The sequence below is a fragment of the Taudactylus pleione genome, unplaced genomic scaffold (genome assembly GCF_031769625.1).
Source record: "Taudactylus pleione unplaced genomic scaffold, aTauple2 ptg000536l, whole genome shotgun sequence".
Lineage (NCBI taxonomy): Eukaryota > Metazoa > Chordata > Amphibia > Anura > Myobatrachidae > Taudactylus > Taudactylus pleione.
Window position 1 is genome coordinate 2011698 of NW_028284938.1, and position 26762 is coordinate 2038459.

The following is a 26762-nucleotide window of genomic DNA, read 5'->3' on the forward strand; positions in this document are numbered from 1 at the left end:
AGTGCATGCTTCATACATGTATGAATGTATGACAGTAAGCCGTTAGATGCTGCAGTAGGGACAGGCCGGCTAACATTAATGGTTTCTTTTTAATGGATGTGAGCATCATCCACAATGCAAATTCCCTGCTCTGAGGAGCATTGGATGCAATTTGAGGGGTCTGGGGGAGTGGCACAAGATTCTAGCACCGTCCCTGGACATATATGTACACATTGGTCTCCTTATACACTGGATAGTGTATTGTAATGCAGTATTGATCTATATAATAAGCGAGAAAGTGTATGTGTCTGTCTGTTTGTACTTTATGCACGGCCAAAGTTTTGTACCTAGCTCCACCAAGTTTGGCATGGTGGTATAGTTTGACTAGAATTGGGTTTTTGCCTAGGTTTGAACTTCAACAGGGCCACATACTGTCACACAATCCCATAAAACCGGGACACTCTTATGTTACACAGGTTCTGGGGCTGAGGGGCTAGCTTCATACACACAGTGTCACACTCTCATCTCTTCCAAAGTGCTGTGTTACATCAGTTATATATGTGTTATATCAGTTAGTCAACCCTCTGTGTTTGCAGAGTACCTGGCAGGCTCGTGAGCAACTCAGCACTCTACACATTCAGATTGTGGCAGACAGAATAATCAATCCACAATCTTTGATCCTGGCAAAGATTAGCATATGGAGATTATAAACAGCAGGGGAGATTGATCGCAGCCACACAGTGCCACTGCGGGCGGGCCCCCTTCTGTCAGGTAATGGGACACCAGTACCTGCATCCCCCACTGATGGCAGCCCTGCTAGGTCTTCAATTTTGGTCTGCAGAGTGATTTCAAGGAGTGGTTCAGCTGTGGACACAGTGACAGAAATCACGCAGATTCCCGGTCAGGAATCTGCACATGCATCTGACCCTTACTGCGCATATGAAGTATATGTCTGTGAGCCCGCATACAGTCCGGCAGCAGACTGTCAGTGATTGACAGTCTGCAGCCATTACTGGAAGGGGAGGGGATGGCGACGACCTCTGTTTTCCAAAACGGAGACGTATCGTCGCCATTGGGGGAGTGGAAAGGCCAGGATCTCCGTCGGCTGATGGAGATTTTCAGGCCTTTTTTAATCATCTGCAGCGGGCTTGTGTGACCCCATGGTCACTCAGCCGGCCAAAGGGATTGCAGATGATCCGATGACGCTTCCTGGTGCATTACCATATTACAGCTATCACAGCTCCTAACATGTTAGTAGCTGCGATAACATATCTGTCCGCAGCTGAATCACCATCTCTGTTCTGCAGTGATTTCTGAAACTCAAGCAATTTTGTAAGCTATACTGATTTCTGTTCTGTAAGTCAGTCTGCTGCTGATATACCCCATTCCAAACTGTATGAGAATATGCCTGCCTGTACTGTCACTTACTCATACAGATGTGTCCTCATACATCTAGCATACATCTAGCCTCCTTGCACATTTAACAGCCCTTCTACTCACACCATGCCATGGTGTGACTCGGTAGCGCTGAGCGTCTTTTTGTGCGACTTTTTACCTTCAAATGCATCTTATTCACACAGTTATGTGAATAGCTAGCACAAGCTTCTGCTGATTAAAATGATATGCAGCATGTCTATGTTCTGTGTGTGACTGCGGGTGTATATGCATGCAAAACGCTACATTACAGTGTTACAGCCACTGACACTGTAACGTAGCATTTCACATGCAGATACACCCGCAGATGCACAGAGAACATAGGCATAATCTGCTGGTGCAAGCTATTCACATCACTGTGTGAATAAGACGCATTTAAAGGTAAAAAGTTGCACGAAATACGCTCGCCGCTACCGAGGCACACGGAGCTCCCGCGTTATATGTGGCGCGTCTTGTAGCGCATGGAGGATAGATGTATGTGGACACATCTGTAATTTGCATTGTTATCCATGTTATAGGTGAGGACAATGTAAAAAAAATGAAGGATGCAGGTGTACTTCAGGGTCCAGTTCTCAGGTGCCCACCAAGTAGGCCGTGGAGTCTCTGATTTAAAATTTTGGTTTAGGCAAGTTCGTTCAGGATGTCTTCCATTCTGAAGGCACAGTCTGATATGTACCACTGGGGGCAGGCAGGGCTCCAACAGAAGAGCAGTGAGTAGGAGGATTAGCTGTCACACTGCACCAGCACTGACAGTTACTAATTTCTTCCAAGCACATATAAATGGTCCACATATAAATGGTTCAGGACTAAAACCATGTTAGCAAACAGTGGGGTCCTTTTCAGGATCAATGGAATGGGGTTATAGGTGAGAACTATATAAAGAATGAAGGTTGTACTTCAAGTTCCATTCTTCAACCCGGGCAATATCGGGTATCCCAGCTATTAATTAAATACTATAGATGGTCTGTAGTATAGGCTGTAGAGATAACAGTCTAAAAAAAAAAAAAACTTCTGCATCAAACATATTAATCTCATATAAATAGCATAAGTGGTCAGGAAAAATTTAAAACATCCACAATAAATATAAATACATAATATAACCAAGAGGAGACAGAAGTGAGTTTTCTAAGCACACATTATTCCATGTCATGTTAACACACCTCCCTCTTCTTCTCTGGCAGCTGCTCTCTGGTCCGATGCACTGATTGATCGCACAAAAAATCATACATGGTATGAAAAGCTGTTTCCATGAGGCATGCACAGCAGCTACATTCCGTCTCTCTGCATGTTGTGGCAGCAGCTCTAGTAAAACCATATTATATACTACTGCTACTGTGGTCATGATTTGTGCCACTGGCCGGGGGAGAGAGGCATGGGGTTCTGGACAACTGGAAATCCCCCCTGCACTTGCCTATGATACCAATAACTACATAATTATTATTTTGTTTTAATAAATTCAGAAAATATGTGAAATCATGAGTTCTTTAATTATTTGCCTTGTCAAATTGTTCTGAAAGCTGCATAGTAAATCTATCCAGGAGGATTTCCCATCACTGTAGTTGTCAGAAATGGTACATACACATGCTCACTGCTACTAAATGAGTGTAGATTTTTTTTTGTTGAAAAGGAGATGCTCACTCAACTGTACATAATGGAACTTAAACAAAAGTATTCTGTACAATTCTATGTAGCTGGGATACTCAGTGTTGCCCCGGTTGAAGAATGGACCTTGGAGAACAACTGCAGCCTTAACTTTTTACATTGTCCTCTTCTATAATCACATTTCATTGATCCTGAAAACGACCCCATTGTTTTCGAACATGGTTTTAGCCCTGAAAATGACCTATCTATCCATTTATAGAGAGTATTTAGACGTTGTTACCTCAACACTGAGGTATAAACAATGTTGTTTGTTTTCCATTAGGAGACAGACTTAAAAAGCTTTTTGAAGCTCCACTCTGACTGTTTGGATTGGGGTATATCCGGAGCAGAGTGACTTACAGGACAGGTATCAGTATACCTACCCAAATCACTGGGTTCAGAAATCACTGCAGAACAGAAATCAGCGCAGAACAGAAATCATTGCCAAGCAGAAATCTCTGCAGACCAACATTGGAGACTATGGCATATGAAAATGTGCTTGGAGGAAATTAGTAACTGTCAGTGCAGGTGCAGTGTGACATGTAGACATCCATGGCCCTGACAAACTTCAAACAAAAAGAAAAACCTAAGCCTGGTCAAACTAAACCACCATGTCAAATTGGTGGATCTAGGTACAAAACTCTGGCCGTGCATAAGGGACAAACAGACAGAGATACACACAAACACTTTCTCGCTTATTATATAGATGAGTGCAGCAGTATTAGTGTAGCCCAATGTCATTTTCTTTTTTAGCAGTCAGCAGCCATGTAGTTTTTAAAAAAGGGGAGAGGGAAATTTCAGTGATTAAGGGGCCTAGTTATAACACAAGCGGTGATAACCTCTTTCTCTTCTGTTTTGACTGCAGAAGGAGATTATTATGGCTTTTATCGATTTACCAACAGGTAAACAGCTGAGAAATCTGTTTCTCGGATTACCCTAAAGCAGGGTACACACCAGGCGATGGTATGACCCAGCGATGTAACGATGCGAAGTAACGATACATTGCATGCACCGTACGCACTGCACAATCTGGTGTACGATGGCCCAATGAGTCGTTACACCATGTAACAGCACCACGTCATTCATACCATTGTCCCATCTGCTGTACAGAACAGCAGATGGGACAATGCAATGCACAACCATTGTGAACGATGGATCATACATACACCCTATACGATGTGTACAATATATCATTACGATCAGTGTCAAATTAATATATCGTACAATTCATATATCGTACAATACAATGTATAGTGTGTACCCAACTTTAGTCTGCTGCCTGCCCCAAACTTGGACTGTTCTTTGTTACTGTTTACGGCATGTGCTGACTTTCTGCCTGACCCTGGTCAAACCAGACTGAACACTTCAGGTGCTCTCTATCCGGTGAGTCCAATAATAGACGTATTCTGCCATCGCTGGACTACACACATAATGGAGAAATGAATGTTTTGCTTTAAAAAAAATGTACAAAAGCACTTTCCCTGGGCTATTTTATTTCTACTAATTGTCTTTAGACAAATTAATAGAGGCAGGAAATGTGCTTATTAATGAACCAGTTGAACTTATAGCGCTTGTTTTTGTCAAGGCTAACTCCATATTCTCTTATTCTAACTACAATATAAATGCCTGATCTTTTCCATATGAGAAATATGGAAGTTTAATTTACTCACCAATTCAGAATAAAGCTTAGTTTCCACTCTCGGCACCAGACTGACTGCTTTAATCATCACATCATAAACATTCAGCAGCACAATTTCATAATCATTAAAGTCAGGTTCAAATTTAATTGAAACATTATCAAGAATGAGTCTCATTATAAAACCTGGATGTTCATAGGCACGGACGGAATGCTGGAAAAAAAATAAAAACACATTACTAATAAGGAATGTGCACAGTTTGCAAATAAAGTCTGCAAATTAGTTTTGAATTAGTTATCTATAGTCATCAATCACATCCTGTATATTAATATTCTTCCTTCTCTTGTAATATAATGTACTGAAGCTTTCAGAGTATTTTCTTACTGAATTAAATACTTTTTTTTGTGGCATGTTTATTTTTTGTTTTTATTGTATTGTACTATAAACCCTAAGCTCCAGTGCAAAGGATAGAGAAAAAATACCTGCATGTAAGACAACATATACAGATGGTATTAATTTAGGCACAGGTTAGGTAAGGGAGTAATAGGTAAAAATCACACATAAAGCCTCCAAACAGATAAACATATGCAGGGTCCCAATCACAGACACTAAGGCTATCCATTATCCTATTAGACACAACAACAACATACATAAATACTGAACTATGTCACATAGGCTCACTAACAATAGGCACAATCACACATGTACTAAAAAAGAACCGCCTGTGCGGAATTCCAACGGACAGTCCAGAAATGGCAAGGCCAGTCCGGAGTCCAGAGGCCTCCCCATCCTGGACGGGTGACGTCTGGAATTCTAGTGCTGCTGCAGCTCTGCCCCTCACACTATGTCCCCAGCAGCAAGTGGAATGCATCCTGGCTTCATAGGTCCACCTACCATCTGTCTCCTGCAGTCACTATGCTGTGGAGACACTTGTCCCATGCTGATGCAGTCAGATGTAGATATATACCTCCCCAAACAGTTCTTAACATAAACTACCACCGCTGTAACTTACCCTCCTCAGTCAATCTGCCAGCATCGATGCCCCTCACTGAGACACCCTATATATGTACCATATACAGTTGGTTGTGTACATCGAAACTAGAGACATTAGTTTCATTTGGTACAGACAGTAAAATTTTTATGCGGCTTAAGTTCACAAGCTAATCATCAAACAGCAGTGTAAGGAGTTTTTAGCACAAACAGTTAAGGCTTCTTTACACCAACCATCATCTGGAATGTGACTGTACCTTTATTTATAAACGTTACCAAAACCATTAACTTCTGCAGAATACTATCGTTTACTAACTGTAGCTTTTGAAGAAGTGCTGGTAGATGCTACTACTAGCCTCCACTGGAACTAGACATCAGTTCATAGCAGGATTTATTCCTCCTCTTTTTGTGTGCGCACTGTACCATTCATTCTATATTTATAAATGGAAAAAATGCACACATTTCAGATTATTTGTATCAGCATTGTAGATGACAGTATTTCTCCGGTGTGTGTGTGTAAAGTAAAGATGATTAATGAAGAATAATATTGAATAATGAATGTTAAAAATAACATATAGTGCAGAGTTATAGGTTTATATATTGCCTGAGTATATATCTCTATGTTATATAGAGATTTCCCTGGATATATTGCTAGAGAGGTGGATGCCCTACCTGCATGTCCAGCGAGCATACTGTGAGAGGTTAGCCACTGGCATGCCTGGTTGGAACATCAGGGATAGTAAAAAAAATCCACCAATAACTACTATTAGCCAGAATTTCTCAAAAATCCAAATGGAGCGCCTTATTTAGGCCTTCTGGATGCAAACTGCGCACTTGATGCTTCCAGTAAGCCTGTCAGGATGCTGCCTGGGATTGGCCGCTACTCACCACCGCGCCGGCGTCCCTGGGCTTAGATGTTCAGTCGCTGGGAGTGGAGGTGAGTGGTGGTTGAGAATTCTCAACATCAACAGCTCGCCCCCTTTGTTGCGAGACCCGGAGCGACGGAGTGCCTGTCGCTAGCCGGATCTCGAGCAAGCGCACAACGGAGCCGGCTCCGTCGTGCGCATGTGCTGTGAGCCACCATCGACCCGGTTGCAGAGCTCAGCGCTTGCGACCGGGTCTGAATCAGGCCCACAGTTCCCTGCACAGCTACTGCATTCTGAGTCTGAATCTTCAGTGTATCCAGTTCACTACCTGCACCCGAGTTCCCTGCATAGTTACTTGTATGCCGGGACTGAATCTTCTGTGTATCAAGTTCACCAACCTGCTTTTGAGTCCCCTGCAAAGCCACTTGTACTCCGTGACTGTTTCTACAGTGCATCAAGTACACTCACCAGCGTCTGAGTTCCCTGCAGTAATTGTGTTCCGTGTCTGGATCTACAGTGCACAAAGTACACTACCCTGTGTCTGGGCCCTTTATACACCCAGTGATTCTCTGTGTCTGGATTCCCGAGCTTCCTTATAGTACCCAGCGTCCAGATCTTCCGAGTTACCCAAAGCATCCAGTATCTGACCTTCCATTATTCCTTGTCACTCCCAACTAGTCTGTGCCTGTCCTCTGTCGAAGCCGGATAATTGGCTGAGACAGGATCGGTGTAAAATTAGTTTGGGGCAACGCCATTTTTGTGAATGGCAATGAGACGCCATTTTGCGACTGGCCGCCCAGTTTTAGTGAAACTCGCCATTATAAGTACATACAGCGATGCTATTATTTAGCGTCGTGCGATTCCCACGCAATAGAAAGAAGTTAAAAGTCCTCACCATACAAATACAGACAGTCATTAAAACATATAAAGTGATTAACCCTGCAAAACACGTACCGTGGTATACTCCACAAAACACATAGTAGCACAGCGCTAACTAGCGTCTTTTCTCAATTCCCCAATAATTACACACTGCACACTTACATAAAAGGTTCCCTAGCATTAAAGTGTAATATCCAAGGTTTATGCAGTAATTATTAATGTTGTGTAATAAAGGTTATTTGATATCTAAGGTTTAGTACATGGTAAGCAGACCGTGTTTGGTGTTGTACTGATCCACTGTGTCTCCACAGATTTCCGGTATCATCGGTGAGATCGCAACATGCGTCTGCAAAGTATGGACTATAGAGAGTTAAAACATTAAAATGTACTTTGTAATGTTAGCATCTTAGATTAGCATGCAGTGGGAAAAAGGACACAAAGGGTTATTAGAGGCTGTTTGTGTCCATTCGAATTGACCTATGAACTATCCTGTAACAGAAGCACCTTTAAGAAGAACCAATGGAATCATGCCAAACTTGTCCATTGTATTGCCTATCCCTGTAAGAGTATATATGTGCGCTCTCTGACCCCAGTCTTGAGTCTTCTTGCTGTGCTGTTGACGAAGGTTTCTAATGCTGATGCCGGTATCTGGGCCCAGAGCGCGTGCATATATAACAACTGTACCTTGGGTCTGTATGATTTATTTGCACTAATTGTCTTTAGATCACAGCATGTAACCATCTGTTTTTATATTGAATAATAACTTTTTGTGCTTTGGAACCACATTCAAAGTCTGAAAGCATTTATTTACTGTGCGACTCATTACACTAAATAGCGACAATTTTAGATGGTATAGGCAGGATTTTAGAAGGTATAGACAGGATTGTATAGAGGTTTAAATTAGGTATCCATACTCCTGTGTCACATCTTGGTGTATACAACAACATAGTGCATACCAGTGCATCATTCCACTCATTATTGCAGTGACATTTCCTAGTCTCCTCGTCACTCCCAGGTACCTAACCAGAGGGCCACAACCTGCTCACTCGGTGCAGCGAAACCTATATCCCAACTGGAGGGGTCACTGGTGAAGACCACCGAGTGGGTTAGACTCCGCACCTCTGGTTAGGTCCAGCCAACACCTGGGAAAGACCTTTATTGAGGACACTAGCACCTCTCCGTGTGTCTGGTTGCAGTCCAGGCCCCGGCATCACGGCTAGCAAGCTCTGCCGTGACCTGCCGAAATCACCAGACCTATTACTGGCGTTGCGGCCCAGCAGAGGTAGACGGAGTCACAGTGCAGGCGTCTATTAAGACGCTCAGCACTACCTAATGCTAAAACATTGAAATAAGAGTAAAACATTAAATTGAAGCTTGGGACAGCCTAAGGTGCATTTGAATCCTGCAGCACCAAACGAAAAACTAAATGCCTGTGGCCGGGGGCGGGGTATATGTGGAGGAGGACCTGGGGTATCCTGGGAGCTGAAAGCTTTACTGTTTGGTGCCTGGATCACTCCAACCACATTATCACCATGGTATAAAAGCTTACAAACTGGGGCGTATTCTCTTCTTTTCGCAGCCACTTGATACGAAAGGTCATGAAAAAGTAAAAATTGCTTCCCTTGATAATAAATACCATTGGGTTTACGGTAGGCATCGAACATACAGACTTTATCCATGTAATTGAGAAGTTTCATGATGACCGGTCGTGGTCTGCATTGATTGGTTTGTCACTCTGGCCCAATTCTGTGTACTCGTTCTACCAACAGGGAATCAGACACAGGTAAACAATGGAGCTCTTTAGGTAGCCAGACTGAGACTAATTCTATGAGATCCGCTTGTTTCACAGACTCTGGGAGGCAAACTATTCTTAAATTATTGCAACGGTTGCGATTATCCAGAGCTTCCAGTTTTTCCTGGATAGCACTTAGAGCTCTTTACTGGGTTTTAATAATATTTTGGACTTCTAGAAGATCATCCTCTACATTAGAGATGCGTTGTTCTGCCTCTTCTATACGGGTATTGTGTTACATTATTTGAGACATAGCAGACTCACTATTTGTCCAGCCAGTTTTTATCCAATAAAGGCGATAAGAAGTCAGTGACTTCTTGTGCCTTAGCAATTGCAGCTGAACTGAATTTGCTTGGATCACTAATACCATCCAGGACATCATCACTCCCAGGATACAAAGAGGGACAGGCAGTCACTGGGTGGGTAGCCTTTGTTTGGCTGCAGTACCTCCCCTGCCATTCTTCTGCCTCTACATATAACTGAGAGAGCTATACAGAATGTGCTGTGTCACAATCACTGCCAGCAGTGAAGTAGCCCAGCAGCAGCCACTGATAATCACTAGATATGAGCCAGTAGGTATGAGCTACATGGCACTGAAGAAATATCAAAGAAATGTTCACTGAACCAAGTAACCGCCCAAGAGATTAGTAATGTGGCATAAAGGAGAGGCTGTATGAAGATGTGCAGCTTGTATTCCTGTGCACTCCTTATTCAAGATGGCGTCTGCTGGCAGGAGTTTAACTTTGGGAGGCCTCAGGGTAGCATGGCACCAAGCACAAAGGAGCCTACAATGGTGGGTGAGTGCCCCGGGCAGGCTAATGGGAGCCCAACAGTATAGTCAGGGGAGGGTAAATTGCGGGGGTGGGGAGCCGCGGCCAAACTCTTAGAAGGCTTGTGCGTACACACAAGCTGCTCTGGTGCAGAACAGAGTGTGCGGGAGCCATGGAAGGTGCCCACTTTGACTCGCTTTATCTCCGGTCCCTGCTGATGTATTTGTGGGACCCAAGTCCTGGTGCTGTCGGTGGCAAAGGGGCGATGTAAGCAACTCCTAAAATGCGGTCCACCCACCGGAAGTCTTCTATACATTCTTAATGCTGTACATTAGTGTATAGGGCCGAAATGTCATAAGTCAAAAAAATAATAATTGGTTTTCCAAGTGACTGTTTTTAGCATATTGAAAAAGTGTGTAGTATCTATGATGTGTGATCTCAGAGATGTAGTGCAGAAAATGGTCAACATAAAAGGAAAGATTGGATGAAAGTGACCCTATTCTGGATATTATGGGATTCCCGGGGGATGGTGAAGTGCATTATGGATTTTTGAAAGGTGATAATAAGTGGAAGTGATGGGGTGCAGTGGCACATGGCATACATTAGCTACTTGTTCAAAAGCCTCATCCAGTAATTCATTTAGCCTGGTAAAGCATGGTAAGATCTAATGTTCGTTTTTTCAAATTGGAAAATTGTCTTTGCGTTTCAAATATATAATCTGTAAGGTCTTATATTACTAGACCCCCTCCTTTGTCGATAGGTTTAATTATTATGGTTTTGTCAGATGCCAATTTGTGTACAGCTTTTCTTTCTTGAAATAATAAATTATTTTTGTAGTTATTCTCACAAAAAAAAGTCTTATAAAGTGTGTTTGTAGAACAGACCAATAAAGAAACTTTTATAGTTTTTAGGGTAGAATTGTGATTTAATTCTAAATTTAGATATCTGTTCATTATCTCTGTAGGCATCAAAAGAGGCCAGTTCACCATTGCAATCAAGAATAATGTACTGGACTGCTATATTTTCCTGATTCATCTTTTTCAGTGAAAAATATCTCTTGCGACATAAAACTTGAACATACTTATTTAGCTCAATAAAGAAATCAAAGAGGTTGGGCTGTGAAGAAGGGGCAAAATTGAGGGCCTCATTCAGAGGCGGTCGTAGGATGCAATCGGTCGCTCGAAACAGGGCGGCCGCTTGCATCCTGAACGGCCGCCTCCATGTCGGTCGTTAGAGCTGTGGGTTAACACCCACAGCTCTAACGACCGCTAAGGGAAATGGTCGCGATGGTCAAGACCATCGCGACCATCGGGGCTTACGACGAGACCCTAGGGTAGGGTCTCGTCAACCTTAAGCCCCAGGGAGCTTCCTGCTCTGTTCCAAAAGGAACGCCTCCGTTTGGCCGGGCACGCCCCCTGCCCGCCCAGCAAACGGAGCAAGCTGTCAATCAACATCGACAACTCACTCCGTCTGCTTCGAGCCCGTTAACGACGGGTGATCCGTCGTTAGCGGAGGCTCGCGCATGCGCACGACGGAGCAGTCTCCGTCGTGCGCATGCCCTGTGGACCAACATGGAGTCGGTTGCAAGCGCTCAGCGCTCGCGACCGACTCTGAATAAGGTCCTGAGTACCTTAGATTATATTTTAATCTCGGTGTCTCAGTTTTTTTACGACAAATTAAATATTCCTTGAGGTTTTACAGATATCTCCAGTTTTCTCTTTTTTTTGTGTGCCCCCTTCTTGTACCTCAATATGTTGTTCTCTTGATCTTTTGGGGTAGCCTATCCGCAATCTTTAGTATCAGTTTTTTTAATAGAATTCCCTTAGATCTTTTTCTCTTGGTCCGTGAGAAAAAGGGGACGTTACAGAACGTATATTGACTGGTGGATTTTTCTCTATGTTGAGATCTACCTGGGTTTTTATTTGTATAATAATGGTTAGTGTATCTCTCCCTTTCTTGATCTCTATGGTTAACAGAAATGGCTGATCTATTAGAATGTTTACTAGGATACAGATTAGTGTATCTCATCCCTTCTTGGTCTCTATGTTTAGTATAATGGGATAAGTCACTATTGGCTCTAAATAATATCTGGTTTGGGGTGAGTTTGTGTTGATTGCAAGTCCTAATTTCTAAATTTGAATAATCTTGTTGATATCTGAAATAGTTTTTATTTTTAATACCAATATCCTCTTTTTCAGTTTTCCACACTCTTTCATCTCGTTCTTTGTAGCAGGGATGATCTTTACATTTTTCTATAAGTAATCGGAAGTATGTGTCTGGTGGGGCGCAAATAGGATCTTTATATCATAATGCTATGGTAGGTGTAATAATAAAAAATATATGATTTATTGGAACACTAGCTGGAGTACCCGGCGTTGCCCGGAATTTTAAGAATGTTTGTTTACACATCATCCTCCAACAAACCTCTCCTTAGGCAGGCCTCACGAAAAGTGTGACAAACTTACCCATCAACAGTCCTAAGGTCTTCGAAGGAAGTAGGACCTGTAATGGTGTAAAGCAAACTTCGGAGATAGAAGCATTCAAAATTTGTCGGATGTACAGTGTAAACACAGCCAAGAGCTTCGGTTGCTTTGATACCAGGATGACCATCTAAAGCGACTCCCTGTTTTCTGCACATAAAAACTTTTCGAGAAGCATTCCATGTGTAATATTTTGGCAGCTCACAGTACAGCAGGGACCTTGCAAAGTCATCAATTTGACACAGTTCGAAGAAAGAAGTCAATGTTTTTGCGTAATTTGGTATAGTCAGAGAGCTGAGCATGCTGGGAAAGTCTGCTAAAGCTCTCTCGATAATAAACATTAAGATCATGACAAAACATGACAATACAAAACGCAGGCTCCGAGGCCCTACCCATATGCCGTGAGGCCCCACAATGAGCGTACACCAAAAATTGTGGTTTTAAATTAATTCAAAATTAACAGTAATTAATTTCAATTTAAAAATGTTTTAGTTGCCTCAGCCATGTTACGCTCGTATGTAAAATTTCACAATCTTGGCTTGTAAACTGTGGATTTGTATAGAAAGACAGAAGGACAAATTTTCGCTTTTATATAGTAGAAAAAAAAAATTTCATTGGTTAAAACATATTTGATAAAGAAGATATCATAGGTTAAAACAGTATTAAATACTAATATTAAATCACATATGTAGTTCACTTGTTCTTACTCCATACAAATGATAAATACATGTAATATAAAATTGATTAAGAAAAGTTGCAGCTATCCTTGGTAAGCTTGGAAACTTGAGCATTTAAGTACTTTAAAATAGGGTCTGGCAGATGATCATGTACATGTACTGTAAAGTGGGAAGAGCCTCGGTGCGCGCACCTCCTACCTCTGGGTAGGAGGTAAGAACTTGTATGCGGGGGTGCTGTCCCAGATATTGCCAAGGAAAGTATTGAGTCTCCAGCCACAGAGATGAAGCTGTATATTACCCCGTCTGTCCATTCCTGGAACCCGTTCCATGGTGCCACTATATTCAAAAAGTTTCAAGACAAAGTGGGCTACTGAGAAAAACATTATTCTGCAGGAATAAAAATGTATTTGTCTGAATTTCAGCCAGATACCTACAGGAAAGGGGATGAGGGGACCCCAAAACATACAAGACCTCGTATTGACAAGCCCCAGAGGTAGGAGGAGCACGCACTGGGGCTCTCCCCACTTTACTACATATGTACATTATCATCTGACAGATATTTCGGGAGTTTCTAAATGCTCAAGCTTCCTAGTTTATCAAGGACACCTGCAACTTTTTTTTAGCAACATTGTATTACATGCTGCAACTTTTTAGCAACATTGGATTACATGCTGTGTATTAAGTATCTTATGTATGGAGTAAAAACAAGTGAGCTACATGTGACTTTTATTACAATATAAGTTTTTAACCTATGATAACTTATTTATCAAATATGTTTCAACCCATGATATCTTTTTTCTACTATGTTCTAATAAATCATATTTTTATTATTACACCTACCATAGCATTATTCAAATAAAGACCCTATTTGCGCCCCAGATGACACACACTTCTAATTACATATTAATTTAATGTGGTGGCATTGGAAAGACCACCAATGTCTGAGGCTGTACTAGGGCCCTATTTACAACTCAATGAGATTAGACTCAAATTGGCATTTATCCACACTGCATTTGAGTGTGACACGTTGCTAAGCAAAGGAGCGCATCACACCATCCATCTTGAGTCTTTACATTTTTCGAGGACTTTTTAAAAAGCACTGAAATTCCATAGACAAAAAAGCTTACGGTTTCACATGTCCCATTAAAGCTACCTACACATCGGAAATTTCAGAAACTTGTTATAACTCTTCCATTCTAACTCTAAAAAGCAATGAAATTCTGATCATTAAGGCTGATGCCATAATGGTATGTTCCTTATGCAATACAGATATGGTATACCATCACACCCTGTGGTTAACTGCAGATTCAGCACTCTCCTGAGTGAGATTTCTGTCCCTCACAAAATGGTGCAGCTGCTAATTCACAGATTTGTGTGCTCACTGGAATACACACATGCAGTCTATGCAATTGAAGGTCCGAGCAGTTATGTGGCACACCCATCCCACTCAGAACCCACAATTATCCCACTCTGTCACTCCCACTAGGTTTCAAAAGCCTTCTTACTCCCTACATCCATCTCATTCAGTATCCACATTCAGCTGGAGTTTGCGTGGAAGATTTCTGACCTTTTTGTGTTAGTTTTTCAAGGTATCAGATAGCTGCATAATACTGAGACTGATTGTGGAAGCAAAATGTAAACACAGACTATACAGCAAACTAGAGAAGTGTACTAAAGACTGTGCTTTACCACCAATATTCATTGGGATACACACATGCCAACCAGGGGCAAACGTAGGATTTTTATAGGGGCATTTACACACACACACACACACACATATACTGTATGTGTATATATATATGAATGAACACACACAACAATACTTTGCAGACCTGGCAGGCTGGCAGCATGTCATTAGGCCCCTTCCCCTAGCGTGAAACTGCCGCGATTTGCGGGTCATTCGGGAGGGGTGGAGCCAAATGACGCAAATCTAAAGAAATTGTGTCATTTTGGGTCCACCTTATCCCAATTGACCCGTAAATCGTGGCATTTTTCAGTGAGGGGGCGGGGCTTAAGAGCATGATGCCTGCTCTCGAGTCTGTCAGGCAGGGTATCTGGATACTCAGAAACCTCCCCTGCATGCGCTACTGCCAACATAAAGACATCTTATGTACTAAGGGCCTGATTCGATGGTCGGGCAGTGCCGTGCGCGAGCCCTGGAGCAAGGGAGAACTTCACTCATTCGGGGCTCGCAGCAAAACGGGGCGGCTGTCGTTGTTGATTGACAGCTCGCCCCGTTTTGTAGGCGAGTCGGGTGGCTGGCTGCACAAACGGAGGCATTCCCGAAGGAATGCCTGCCGTTTGTGGGTGGCCCTACTGACATCACACGCCATAATCGCGACCATCGCCAGACCGCCCACACAAGCTGTGAGTGGTCAACCAGAGCTATGCCAGTGGCCTGGAGGCGGATTTTTTTTTTTAAATCCGCCCTGATTCAGAGCGAGCGCTCGCAAATAGCGAGCGTCTCTAAATCAGGACCTAAGTGAGCGACACATATGTTACTGTATTAGTGTAATATGAATTAATTGTACTCACTGGTGGTTGTATGATTAAATCTGTAAAATCCTGCATGGATTCTAGAGCAAGTCTCTGCAGCTGTTCTGTCATTAATGTTGCAGCACAATTGAAAAAAGTTTCAAGTTTCTTATAGTTTATGTCACTGGGAATTTGCTTTCTCTTGTTTCCTTGGTAATAGATGCTTTGAATCTCTGGAAACCACCTGTAAAAATAAGTATTTATTAAACATTACTGTAATCTATATTGTATAATGAAAAATAATTTGCTTGTAATAACTGTAATACCATAATGCTTAGTAACATGGCACAAACATCCTGAAACCTAATCAGAATAATGAAAGGTAGATAATTAAATTACTTATCTGTTAAAACGTCATCTTACATGGACGAACATCATCATTCCTGGACAAAAGTCCAGGAATGATGATGTTCGTCCATGTAAGATGACGTTTTGCCTCTTTCGGAGTTCCGTTTTTTTGGAGGGAAAAATCCGAACACAACGTGCAAAATCGAACCTATCCGAGCCTGCACATCCCTAATATATATATATATATATATATATATATATATATATATATATATATATATATATATATATACACACACACATACATATATATATATATATATATATATATATACACACATACATACATATATATATGTGTGTGTTTGCCGCTGCCCTTGTTCATTAAAAAAAATGTTGTCAGTCCCGGGCCCCACGATTTCTGATGGCAGCCCTGGTTGTGCTACTCAACATTTGAAAATAGATTTACCATAAAAGGGGAGACAGAAAGAAGTGTTCTATGAGGCACATTTATCCACTGAACACAAGATGAAATGTGGTACATTATAATAAAAACTAAGACCTGTGTGTAGTACTGTTTTCAGCAAGTAGCCAGAATTTCTTTCAATTTCATTAGTGCAATGTGCATTCTAAATATTATTCATATGATTGCACATAGGTCCTGTGATTCCCTATTAGAGGTACTGCAATGAAATGTGAAAATCTGTACCACACAAGCACCACTCACACTGGAGTATATGTAAACACAGACTATTAATAATTTGGAGAAAGTCAAAGTTAGAATCCCCCAAAATAACAAATTACTTAATCAGCAGTGCCCAAAATGCTTACTAGATGTTAAAAGCATGACACAGTCAGAAAGTCATTATCTTACTTTTTATGTAATACATCTTTGGCAGAATCAATGTGTCTCATGACAAGGTTCTGGAAGATGGAAAGCTCCATAGACTCCTGGCGACTGTGAAATTCACCTGCATCAACAAGGCGTAATTTCCTAAGGAGAAATTATAAATCATGTTAAACACATATACCAATGTATGTATAATATAACATGTTTCTCTACACACAGAAGGGATCATGATACAAAGAAATGACATACATGAAACATTTTTAAGATGGTCCTGCTGAAATAAGTGTACAATTTATGAGGTGTGGGGTACACTAGATATGTGAGCATTAAGTTCCATTTATAACTACCTTTGGTCTTTTATCCTTAAACCGAGTTTACTTACTTTTGCTCTAGAAGAGATTATTTTTATATTATGAACCAGACTGTTATATGGAACAATATTGACTGCTTTCATTAACCCTACGTAAATCACATCATTTGCACCACCAAAAAATATACTGTGCAGCATAGAGGAAGCGAAAGAGCGAAACAGAAATAGTGCATAAAAAGTCAGCTGGATTTAATGAACTCCCCTGCAATTGGGTAATGGGAGAGCAGTTAGTGAGGCACTATAATAACATTTCAGACAACCATATATATTTTTTGTTACTCCCATAACAATGCCACTGACCACCTTAGGGCTCCTTGCTTAAAACAGCCCTGGCATTACATTTATTTTTAAATGTAGTCAACAATGAACCCAGTGTTTACTATATTGATAACATATGCAAACATATGTGGCACTCCCTTGTGGGTGATCGAGAGGAGAAAAAGATTGAGAGAGGTTCATATATATATGTGCAGCCAGGGGCAAGCGCAGGATATTGAGGGGGGGGGGTCCCATAATATATATATATATATGCACACACACACACATATAGGCACACAGCATACATACACACACAGCATACATACACACATAGCATACATACACACATAGCATACAAACATCATGCTTACAAACACACAGCATACATGCATACATACACACATAACATACACACATGACATACTTACAGACACACACACAGCATACATATGCACATAACATACACACATGACATACTTACAAACACACACACGGCATACATACATATACACAACATACACACATGACACTTACAAACACACAGCATACATACATAACATACACACGACATACAAACACAGCATACATACATACACACATAACATACTTACAAACACACACACAGCATACATACATACATCCACAAATAACATACACACGACATACTTACAAACACACACACAGCATACATACATACAAACACACATGACATACAAACACACACACAGCATACATACATACACATAACATACACACATGACATACAAACACACACACATCATACATGCACACACACAAGAGACCTGTTAACACAAACACACCCCCCACCCAACCAACACTAACAAGAGACTGTCACTGACCTGTTAATAACACACACACACCACCACCCCCTACCCTACCAACACTAACAAGAAGAGACTGACCTGTTAACCTCTCAGTGCTGTGCTGCGCCGAACAGCTCCTCGATCCCTTGCACTGGGAGATGAGTCACAGCACCATGCGGGAGCCGAGGGAGGCAGAGCTCACAGCAGGGTTGTGGATAGATCCCCTTCCGTAGATGAACCTACTGAAGGGGATCTATATACACAACCCTCACAGCAGCCAGTCAGGACAGCCGGGTGCGCCGCTGATATACACCGCAGCGGGCACCCAGCAAACAGAAATTGCAGCAGCGGCCGGGTCAGTGTGGCTGTGGCACCCTACCTACCTATCCTTTCCAGCGGGTGCCCAGCACACCATAACCAGTCTGTCCACAGCAGCATGTATTGCTATGGTGGCACTGGCAGGTGGCGCCCCCTGGCGGCCGGCGACCCTGGCAAGTGCCATCCTGGCTATAGTATAGATACGTCCCTGCCCCAATACGAATGATACTATATTGGATGAGGAGCACAATAGGTCATTGAGCTATTGTGCCAGGACCTGCCAGAGCTCACCAGGAGGCCTGACCTCCTCCATGCGCATCTTTCCGCCTTGGCGTTCCTAGCAATGGACGCACCTCTGAGACTCCAGCAGATATACCAGCTCTACAGAGCCTACATATTAGTGCAAGTACACTATATTACCATTGTTACATTAAAGGGGCATAGTGCTACTATCCACCAGTGTTTTTACCACTCCGACGTCCGACGCACTAAAACGCCAAATCGATACTCTAATTCTCCAGGCTGCACCAATACTACTATTTGTACACCTGTTATATTCCTGGGTCTTGTGCTACTTGTTGTTCTACCTGGTTCAATAAACCTAAGACCTGGTTAAGCCTTAAGCCACCAAAACTAAGCACAACCAGCGCCAAACAACTGCGCAACACATTTAACACCTTTTTCACTCTAGCCCAGTGTATTGACTGTTATTTAGTGGGACTATTTACATAACCACCCAGTGTCATTCTGCTGCACAGCTCCACTACCGCTACTCTGCTAATAGGTTATGAGACCAGCTGCCTCAAATCAATAGGTTCTGGTCCCCATACACTGACACTACCAACATGATATAGATGTGTCCTCACACATCACTGCTGCAGTCATGCCAAACAGCCTCTATCGGCGTGCCAGGTCACATGCTACTCTGTTAGCGTTGAGCATCGATTTTGCATCTTTTTTTGGCGAAATTGCATCTTAGTCGCAATGCCATGTGATGAGGACACACCAGGAGTCTACGCTATGATGCAGCGGCTTTATTCCATGCCAAGGTCCATTGTGCTTCATATACAGACTCAGGGGCCTATTCATCAACACTAAAATAACGTTTTTAAGGACATTTTCCTTAAATAACATTATTTTAGTATTCATGATGACACTTAGCACAGGAGATAACACTGAGATCTCCTTGCTAAGTCCATCTGCGTTAATTTCCACACTCCCCATACGTTAGTATGTGGATATGGAAATTATGGTATTCATCAAATTCCGAAAATTATGTATTTTTCGGAATTTGATGGAGGTACTATCCGCCACTGTGACGTGGCGAATAGCAGGTAACACTTACCTGCGGTTAGCTGGACAGGTCCCTCGCAGCTCCCTCCGGCGCTCTGGTCCCTCCTCTGGCTCCAGTGGTTGTTCGCACACTGGGGGTCATTCAGACCCGCTCGCGAGCGCCGGACGCTCGCAAGCGGGTCGATGTTGCCCTACTGCGCATGCGCACGACGGAGGGAGCTCCGTCATGCGCATGCGCGAGACCCGGCGAGCGATGGGCTCTCCGTCACTCCGGGTCTCGCACCAAAGGGGGCGTGCTGTCGATGTTGAGTGACAGCATGCCCCCTTTGGTGGGCGTGCCGGGGGCGTGGCTGCCAGACGGAGGCGTTCCCATGGGAACGCCTACCGTCTGAAGCCGGCCCCACTGACATCACTAGTGATGTCAGTGGGAGTGATTTTGGCTCTGATAGAGCCAAAATCACTCCAGGGCTTGCGGCAGCGAGACCCTACTGCAGGGTCTCCGTCGCAAGCCCGATGGTCGCGATGGTCTTGACCATCGCGACCATCATCATGGACGCTCGCTATAGCTGTGGGTGGTAACCCACAGCTATGCGAGCGTCCATAAGGCCGCTCCATTTTCATGTAGGAGGGCCCTGACTCAGAGCGAGCGCTCTGGTCAGAGCGTCCGGCTCTGAATCAGGCCCACTGTGTTCTCCCAGCAGAACACAATAAAGTTTAGAAAAAGAAATGTTTTGTTTTTTTTCTAAACTTTACTGTGGTGTGCTGGGAGACCACGTGTCAGACCAGCAGGATGGAGCTGGAGGCTGCTGCGCGGCAGGTAAGTGCGGGACGGGGGGGAGTGTGCGGAGGAGGGAGGAGCACACAAACTTACCGCCGCTGTAGGTAGCGCTGCACATGCGCTGGGTTCACGAATGTAACAGTGCATTCGCAGCATTGTTTCCAGCTGCGGTAACTCAGAGTAGAGAGGGAAAAGTATCTATTTCCCGAAAAGCTGTCATCGCAAAAATGACAGCTTTTTGGAATAGATACTGATGGAGAGGGGGAATGATGAATTCCTCCGGTAATTAGTTAGAACTCCATGCGAGTTCTAAACCTAATTACCTCCATCGATTTTTAAGGTATGATCAATAGGCCCCTATGTCACTGCAGGTATACGAGTCAAGTGTCGCATATAAATTGAATCAGTGCAGTCTTCTGCTACATCGGATTGCAACTAAAACGCAATTTTGACAAAAGAAAAAACGCAAAAAAGATGCCCAATCAAAAGAGCTTTTTGCATGCTCTAACCCAGGGATGGGGAACCTCAGGCCTGGGGCCCATATAAGGCACGCAGAATCATTTGGTCTGGCCCTCTGAGCTTTTCTCTGCTAGCCTCATCTGGCTAGCAGGGTGCCTAGAATGACACCCTGCTGCCAGAATCTATGCAGCAGTGCCGCCTGGAACGTCCTTAGGATGCTTCAGATGGTCACACCGCTGACCTTACAGCTTCCCGGAGCATCCCCAGGATGCCCTGGGCACTGCTGTAATCACCAGCGATTGTAGCCCTGCCCCCGTATGACGTCACACGGAGGGACATGGCCTCCATCCATGCCCGCTAATAATGTTGTATATATCAATACGGCATTCGACAGAAAAAAGGTTCCCCACCCCTGCTCTAACCAAACGGTCATTATATACAAACGTTTAGTTACAATGTCAGGTTCTATACCTATCTTTCGGTATGGGGCTCCTTCTAAGAGGAGCTTTGTTGTCTATTTGTTTTTGAAAGCGACAACAGAGGTTTTATCACAGTCAGTGTTTATTTACATTTTTAAAAAATAACCAACTGTTTTAATTTATTTTTATAAAGGTGAACAGCAGGCCGTGGATGCCAAAGCATGCTGCCATTTTTAGTCAGTGTGCTCAGGCAGCCATGAGTATGCACGCCCTGGTGGACAGGGCCAGACTGCCAATCGATGGCAAGATGGGCTGGTTGGGCCAGTGCTACCGAGGTGGGCCCGGGGGGCAGCAGTGTGTTCTGCCGCTGTCATTTTTAATTTGGCGCCGGTCACGAGCCATATCGGAGCTCGCGGACCAGCAGTGGCCGCTGGTCGCCAGATTTTTAATGCGACCGGCGCCAGATTTTAAATGCCGGCGGCGGTGTCACCATGCCTGTGGCTGCATGCCGTGGGGCCATGGCTATTAGCTGCTGCCCACTTAGATCAAGCCTCAACCGTGCGCTGGCGGCCCAGCACCAAACTCACCTGCACACAGGGAGAGGACAGACACAACTGAACCGGCACATGAGAAGCGGAGGTTAAAGGATGCTTGTGGGACTCTGTGGTGGGGTGGCATGATATGTAAGGGGCATTAATGCATGGCATACAGATGTGTCCTCATACATCTAGCCTCCTTGCATGTTAAACCTATTTTGTTTTAAGGGGCATTACTGTGTGGCATAATGTGCTTAAGGGGCATTACTGTGGCATATTTTGTTTTAAGGGGCATTACTGTGTGGCATAATTTGTTTTAAAGGGTTATTACTGTGGCATAATGTGTTTTAAGGGGCATATACTGTGGCATAATGTGTTTTAAAGGACATTACTGTGTCACGTAATGTGGTTTAAGGGGCATTACTGTGTGGCGTAATGTGTTTTAAGGGACATTACGGTTTGTGGCATAATGTTTATAAGGAGTACTACTGTGTGGCATAACGTGAATGGGCTCTGCGTGGCATAACGTGAATGGGCTCTGTGTGGCGTAACGTGAATGAGCTCTGCATGGCGTAATGCGAATGAGGGACACCACTGTGCGGTTAATTTGAATCGGGGGTACTATTGTGTTGTCACGCCCCTTCCCAGCATAACTACAACAGGTTTTTTTCGGCATGCACCTTCACCGTACACTATCTTTGGTGCAGTTATGGATGGCGGCACCAATGGCCTTAGTGTTTTCAGCACAGGACTGTTTTTTCCTAGTCTAAGAACCTACATATTTTAGCATGCCCAACTCCATTAAGGAATTCAGCACAGAGCTATAGAGTTCCTGGTCCAGCTGCTGATAGCTTTATTTGTCCCCCAGATTTTGGTTCTGATAACATAGGCTGTAAGCACCAGTGCACTTTTAGGGGAGGTGGTAGAGACCATTTCGGTTTCTTTATTTTTTTTCTTAACAAACAGCAACATTAAAAAAACATCAGTCATTGTCAAAATGATGACAACTGCCATCTCAAGAGCATATACTCTATTTTTGCATATGCTGTTTTTTCTGCATAAACAAGGCTCATTTTGCAGCCAGCTCTGCATCAATGTATAGGCCAGAGGTTCCCAAACGCAGTTCTCAAGGCACCCCAGGGCCGTAATTAGGGTGATGCGGCCAATGCCGTCACACAGAGCGCTGGGCGGAACTGGCCGCCACCACAATCTGTATTTGTCTGGTGGTGGGCCCAGGCAGCCCCTTCTCTCACTCCGGAACTCCGCCTTTCCCAGCTCCTGCACTATGTGTGGGGAAAGATTTCATGACGTCTCTCCCCACAGTGCCTCCTCCTCCCTGTATCGCCTCCTTCTCCATCCTCCTCTCCATGGAGTCTGTACTGCCTCCCCAGGGCGACCTGGGATTGTGTCCCCTGGGCTGGACCCGCATGATTCCATCGGCCAAGCAGTTTTAATGCAGCACCGGGCTGCGTATGTGCAGTCAATGTGGCCTGAGCTGTCATAGGATGCTGGCCACTGCTCCTGCTCCCTGGCTCACACAAGCCCACAGACTCTGCCCTCATAATGTGTCTATGATGACCAGCAGGACCAGAAACAGACACCCATCCCTGCTGAAATCTATAATGCTGGCCGCTGGGTGGGAGAACAGGAAGTGCAAAGCGAAAAGAGAGGAAGGATCTTAACTGAGGAGGGGGTAGGGCTATTTATTTATTACTGTGGAGGGGGTTAGTCATTAAATATAACAAGGGTGGGGGCTGGGATTTTTTTAGTGTTGTGGAAGATAGTCATTTATTTTAATGCTTAATACTTAGAAGGACAGGCCACTCCTCATGGGCTAGTGGTCTGTGCTTGCCCCTCAGGATAAAATGTGCCTGGACATAGACTTAATGGTGCAGGTATTGGTGATCCTGACATGAGGTTATGGGTGCTTGACATGGAGGTGTGGTTACTGGGGATGCAGACATGAGGGTTCCGGGGATACAGACATAAGGGTCATGGGGACAAGTGTTGGTGTTTCAATGTGGATAATATTGATAGATGAGGTCTTCTGGGGTAATGTCTGATTTCTACTTCGGTATGCATTACAGGGGAGTGCCGCAAGACCATGCCTTTTAAAGAATGATGGGGGGGGGAAACCAAGGATCTTCCTGGGAAAGGGAACCAAAATGTCTAGTTACAGCTCTGAGGTGCCCCAACAGTTCAGGTTTTAGATATATCCATGGTTGAGCAAAAGTGGTTAAATCAAATTGACTGAGGTACTAATTAACTCACCTGTTGTCAAACATGGATATCCTTAAAACCTGGACTGTTAGGGTGCCTTGAGGACCACGTTTGGGAACCTCTGGTATACGCAAAAGATAGGGCTGCAGCCAAAACAAGCATTATAAGGGACTGAACCTGGTCAGTGCACATGCCCAGTGGCAGCAGCTTCTTCTACCAAGTGTGCTCGGCTGTGTGTGTGGGGGGTGTAGTCAGCATCCCAGAACGCCGGGATCAGGTACCCAACCTATGTGTGGATCTGAGTGCTCTATCAGCACACTGAACCAGAGAGCAGCTACCAGCAAGAGAGGAAAGGCATCTTAACATGAGATGGCAGAATGTGTGTTTAGAAAACTCTGCTATTGGTTATAGTCAGTGACGGTTCTAGGGGCGGGCTAACAGGGCCAGCACCCGGAGCGCCGGCACCTAGAAGGCGCCCCCTCCCCCCCCCCAGCCGCCGTCATTCTCTAAGCAGTTCAACACTATCTGTAGCTGCTTGCCATGGACGGGTAGTCATCAGATGTTGACTGACCCGGCGGCCGCATCCTGCGGGCGGCGGGAGGCAAGCAGCATGCAGCAGCAGGTGGGCAATGATGTCACGTAGAGGGAGCTTAGCAATGCCGCTTCCAGTCTCAACCCCTCCTCCGCGCTGGCACACGTGACATCATATAGGGGGTTCCGATCTGCTCCTCTGTGGTAATTATCCTGACACAGGTGCCGGGCTGTCTGAAGAGGCGCTGGGTCCCAGTCTCCCGGCAGCACAGCTTCTCTGCACTCCACAATGAAGACCCTGCCGACGGGGAAAGAAGACTGCCTATGGTAAGTTTACTACGGGGTGCTGCAGTAGATCGGCGGAGAGGGGTTAAACACAACTGTGGACACTACTATAGGGGGCTTTACCAATGGGGGCACTACTACAGGAGGGATTACTACTATTGGGGGCACTACTATTGTGAGGCATTATTATTGGGTGCAGTACTATTGGGGGCACTACTACAGGGGGACATTACCAATGGGGGCACTACTATAGGGGGCATTACTACTGTGGTCACTACTATAGGGGGCATTATCTATGGGGGCATTACCACTGCAGGCACTACTAATGGGGGCACTGCATGGGGGACACCACTACCTGGACCATTGTGTAAGGGGCATCACTGCTGTGGGCATTGTATAAGGGGCACTACTACTGTGGGCATTGTATTAGGGGCACTACTACTGTGGGCATTGTATAAGGGGCACTACTACTGTGGGCATTGTATTAGGGTCACTACTACTGTGGGCATTGTATTAGGGTCACTACTACTGTGGGCATTGTATAAGGGGCACCACTGTTGTGGACACTGTATAAGGGGCACTACTACTGTGGGCATTGTATTAGGGGCACTACTACTGTGGGCCTTGTGAATAAGGGGCACTAAGTTGGGCATTGTGTAAAAGGGGCACCACTGTGTGTCATAACATGAATAAGGGACTAATGTGTGGCATACTTTGATTTGGGGATACTGTATTATAAAGGGAATTACTGTGTGTGGCACAATGTATTATACAGGACATTACCTGCGTGCGGCATAATGTATTACACAGGGCATTACTGCGTGTGGCATAATGTATTATACAGGGCATTACTGCGTGTGGCACAATGTATTATTAAGGGCATTACTGCGCGTGGCATAATGTGTTATACAGGTTCTTACTGTGTGTGGCATAATGTGTTATAAAGGCCATTACTGCGTGTGGCATAATGTGTTATAAAGGCCATTACTACGTGTGGCATAATGTGTTATAAAGGCCATTACTGCGTGTGGAATAATGTGTTATAAAGGCCATTACTGCCTGTGGCATAATGTGCTATAAAGGCCATTACTGGCTGTGGCATAATGTATTATACAGGGCATTACTACGTATGGCATAATGTGTTATACAGGGCATTACTGCATGTGGCATAATGTGTTATAAATGGCATTACTGCATGTGGCATAATGTGTTACTGTGTAAGGCGCATTACTGCACATGGAAATTATTCGCCACAAGGGGAGAGCTTGGGGGAAGCCCAGCACCGTCATAAGTGCTGGGCACGCCCCACAGTGTGATGAATTGGGGATGTTCTGCAAGGACACGCCCCCTTTCCAGAAGCGCTTGCACTTTCAGTGCGCGCAGAGGAACGCCATCTAGAAAAAGTTATTTCTTTATTTTATTTTATTTTTGGTGGGGGAAGGCGCAAATGTGAACTTTTGCCCTGAGCTCCACAATGTCTACAACCGGCCCTGGTTATAGTAGGTATGTAGATTTATTATGGGATGTTTAAACTTTTCCTGACTACTTATGTTATTTATATGAAATAAATGTTTAATACAGAATGGTCGTATTTTTAGTAGAGATGAGCAGGTTCGGATTAGTTCAGATTTTTCCTGCCAAAAATCGGGTCTC

At 44.0% G+C, this 26762-nt stretch overlaps 1 protein-coding gene across 1 annotated transcript in view; it reads right to left on the reverse strand.

Annotated features, from left to right (window-relative positions):
* Positions 1-26762, reverse strand: part of DNAH7 (dynein axonemal heavy chain 7) — a 482851-nt gene that overhangs the window by 408368 nt on the left and 47721 nt on the right. Inside the window, exons 7-9 of the mRNA XM_088451023.1 lie at positions 16843-16962; positions 15681-15864; positions 4725-4904 (exon numbers count right to left, since the gene is read on the reverse strand). Of these exons, the coding sequence (XP_088307149.1) occupies positions 4725-4904; positions 15681-15864; positions 16843-16962 (484 nt within the window). The remainder of the gene's footprint in view (positions 1-4724; positions 4905-15680; positions 15865-16842; positions 16963-26762) is intronic.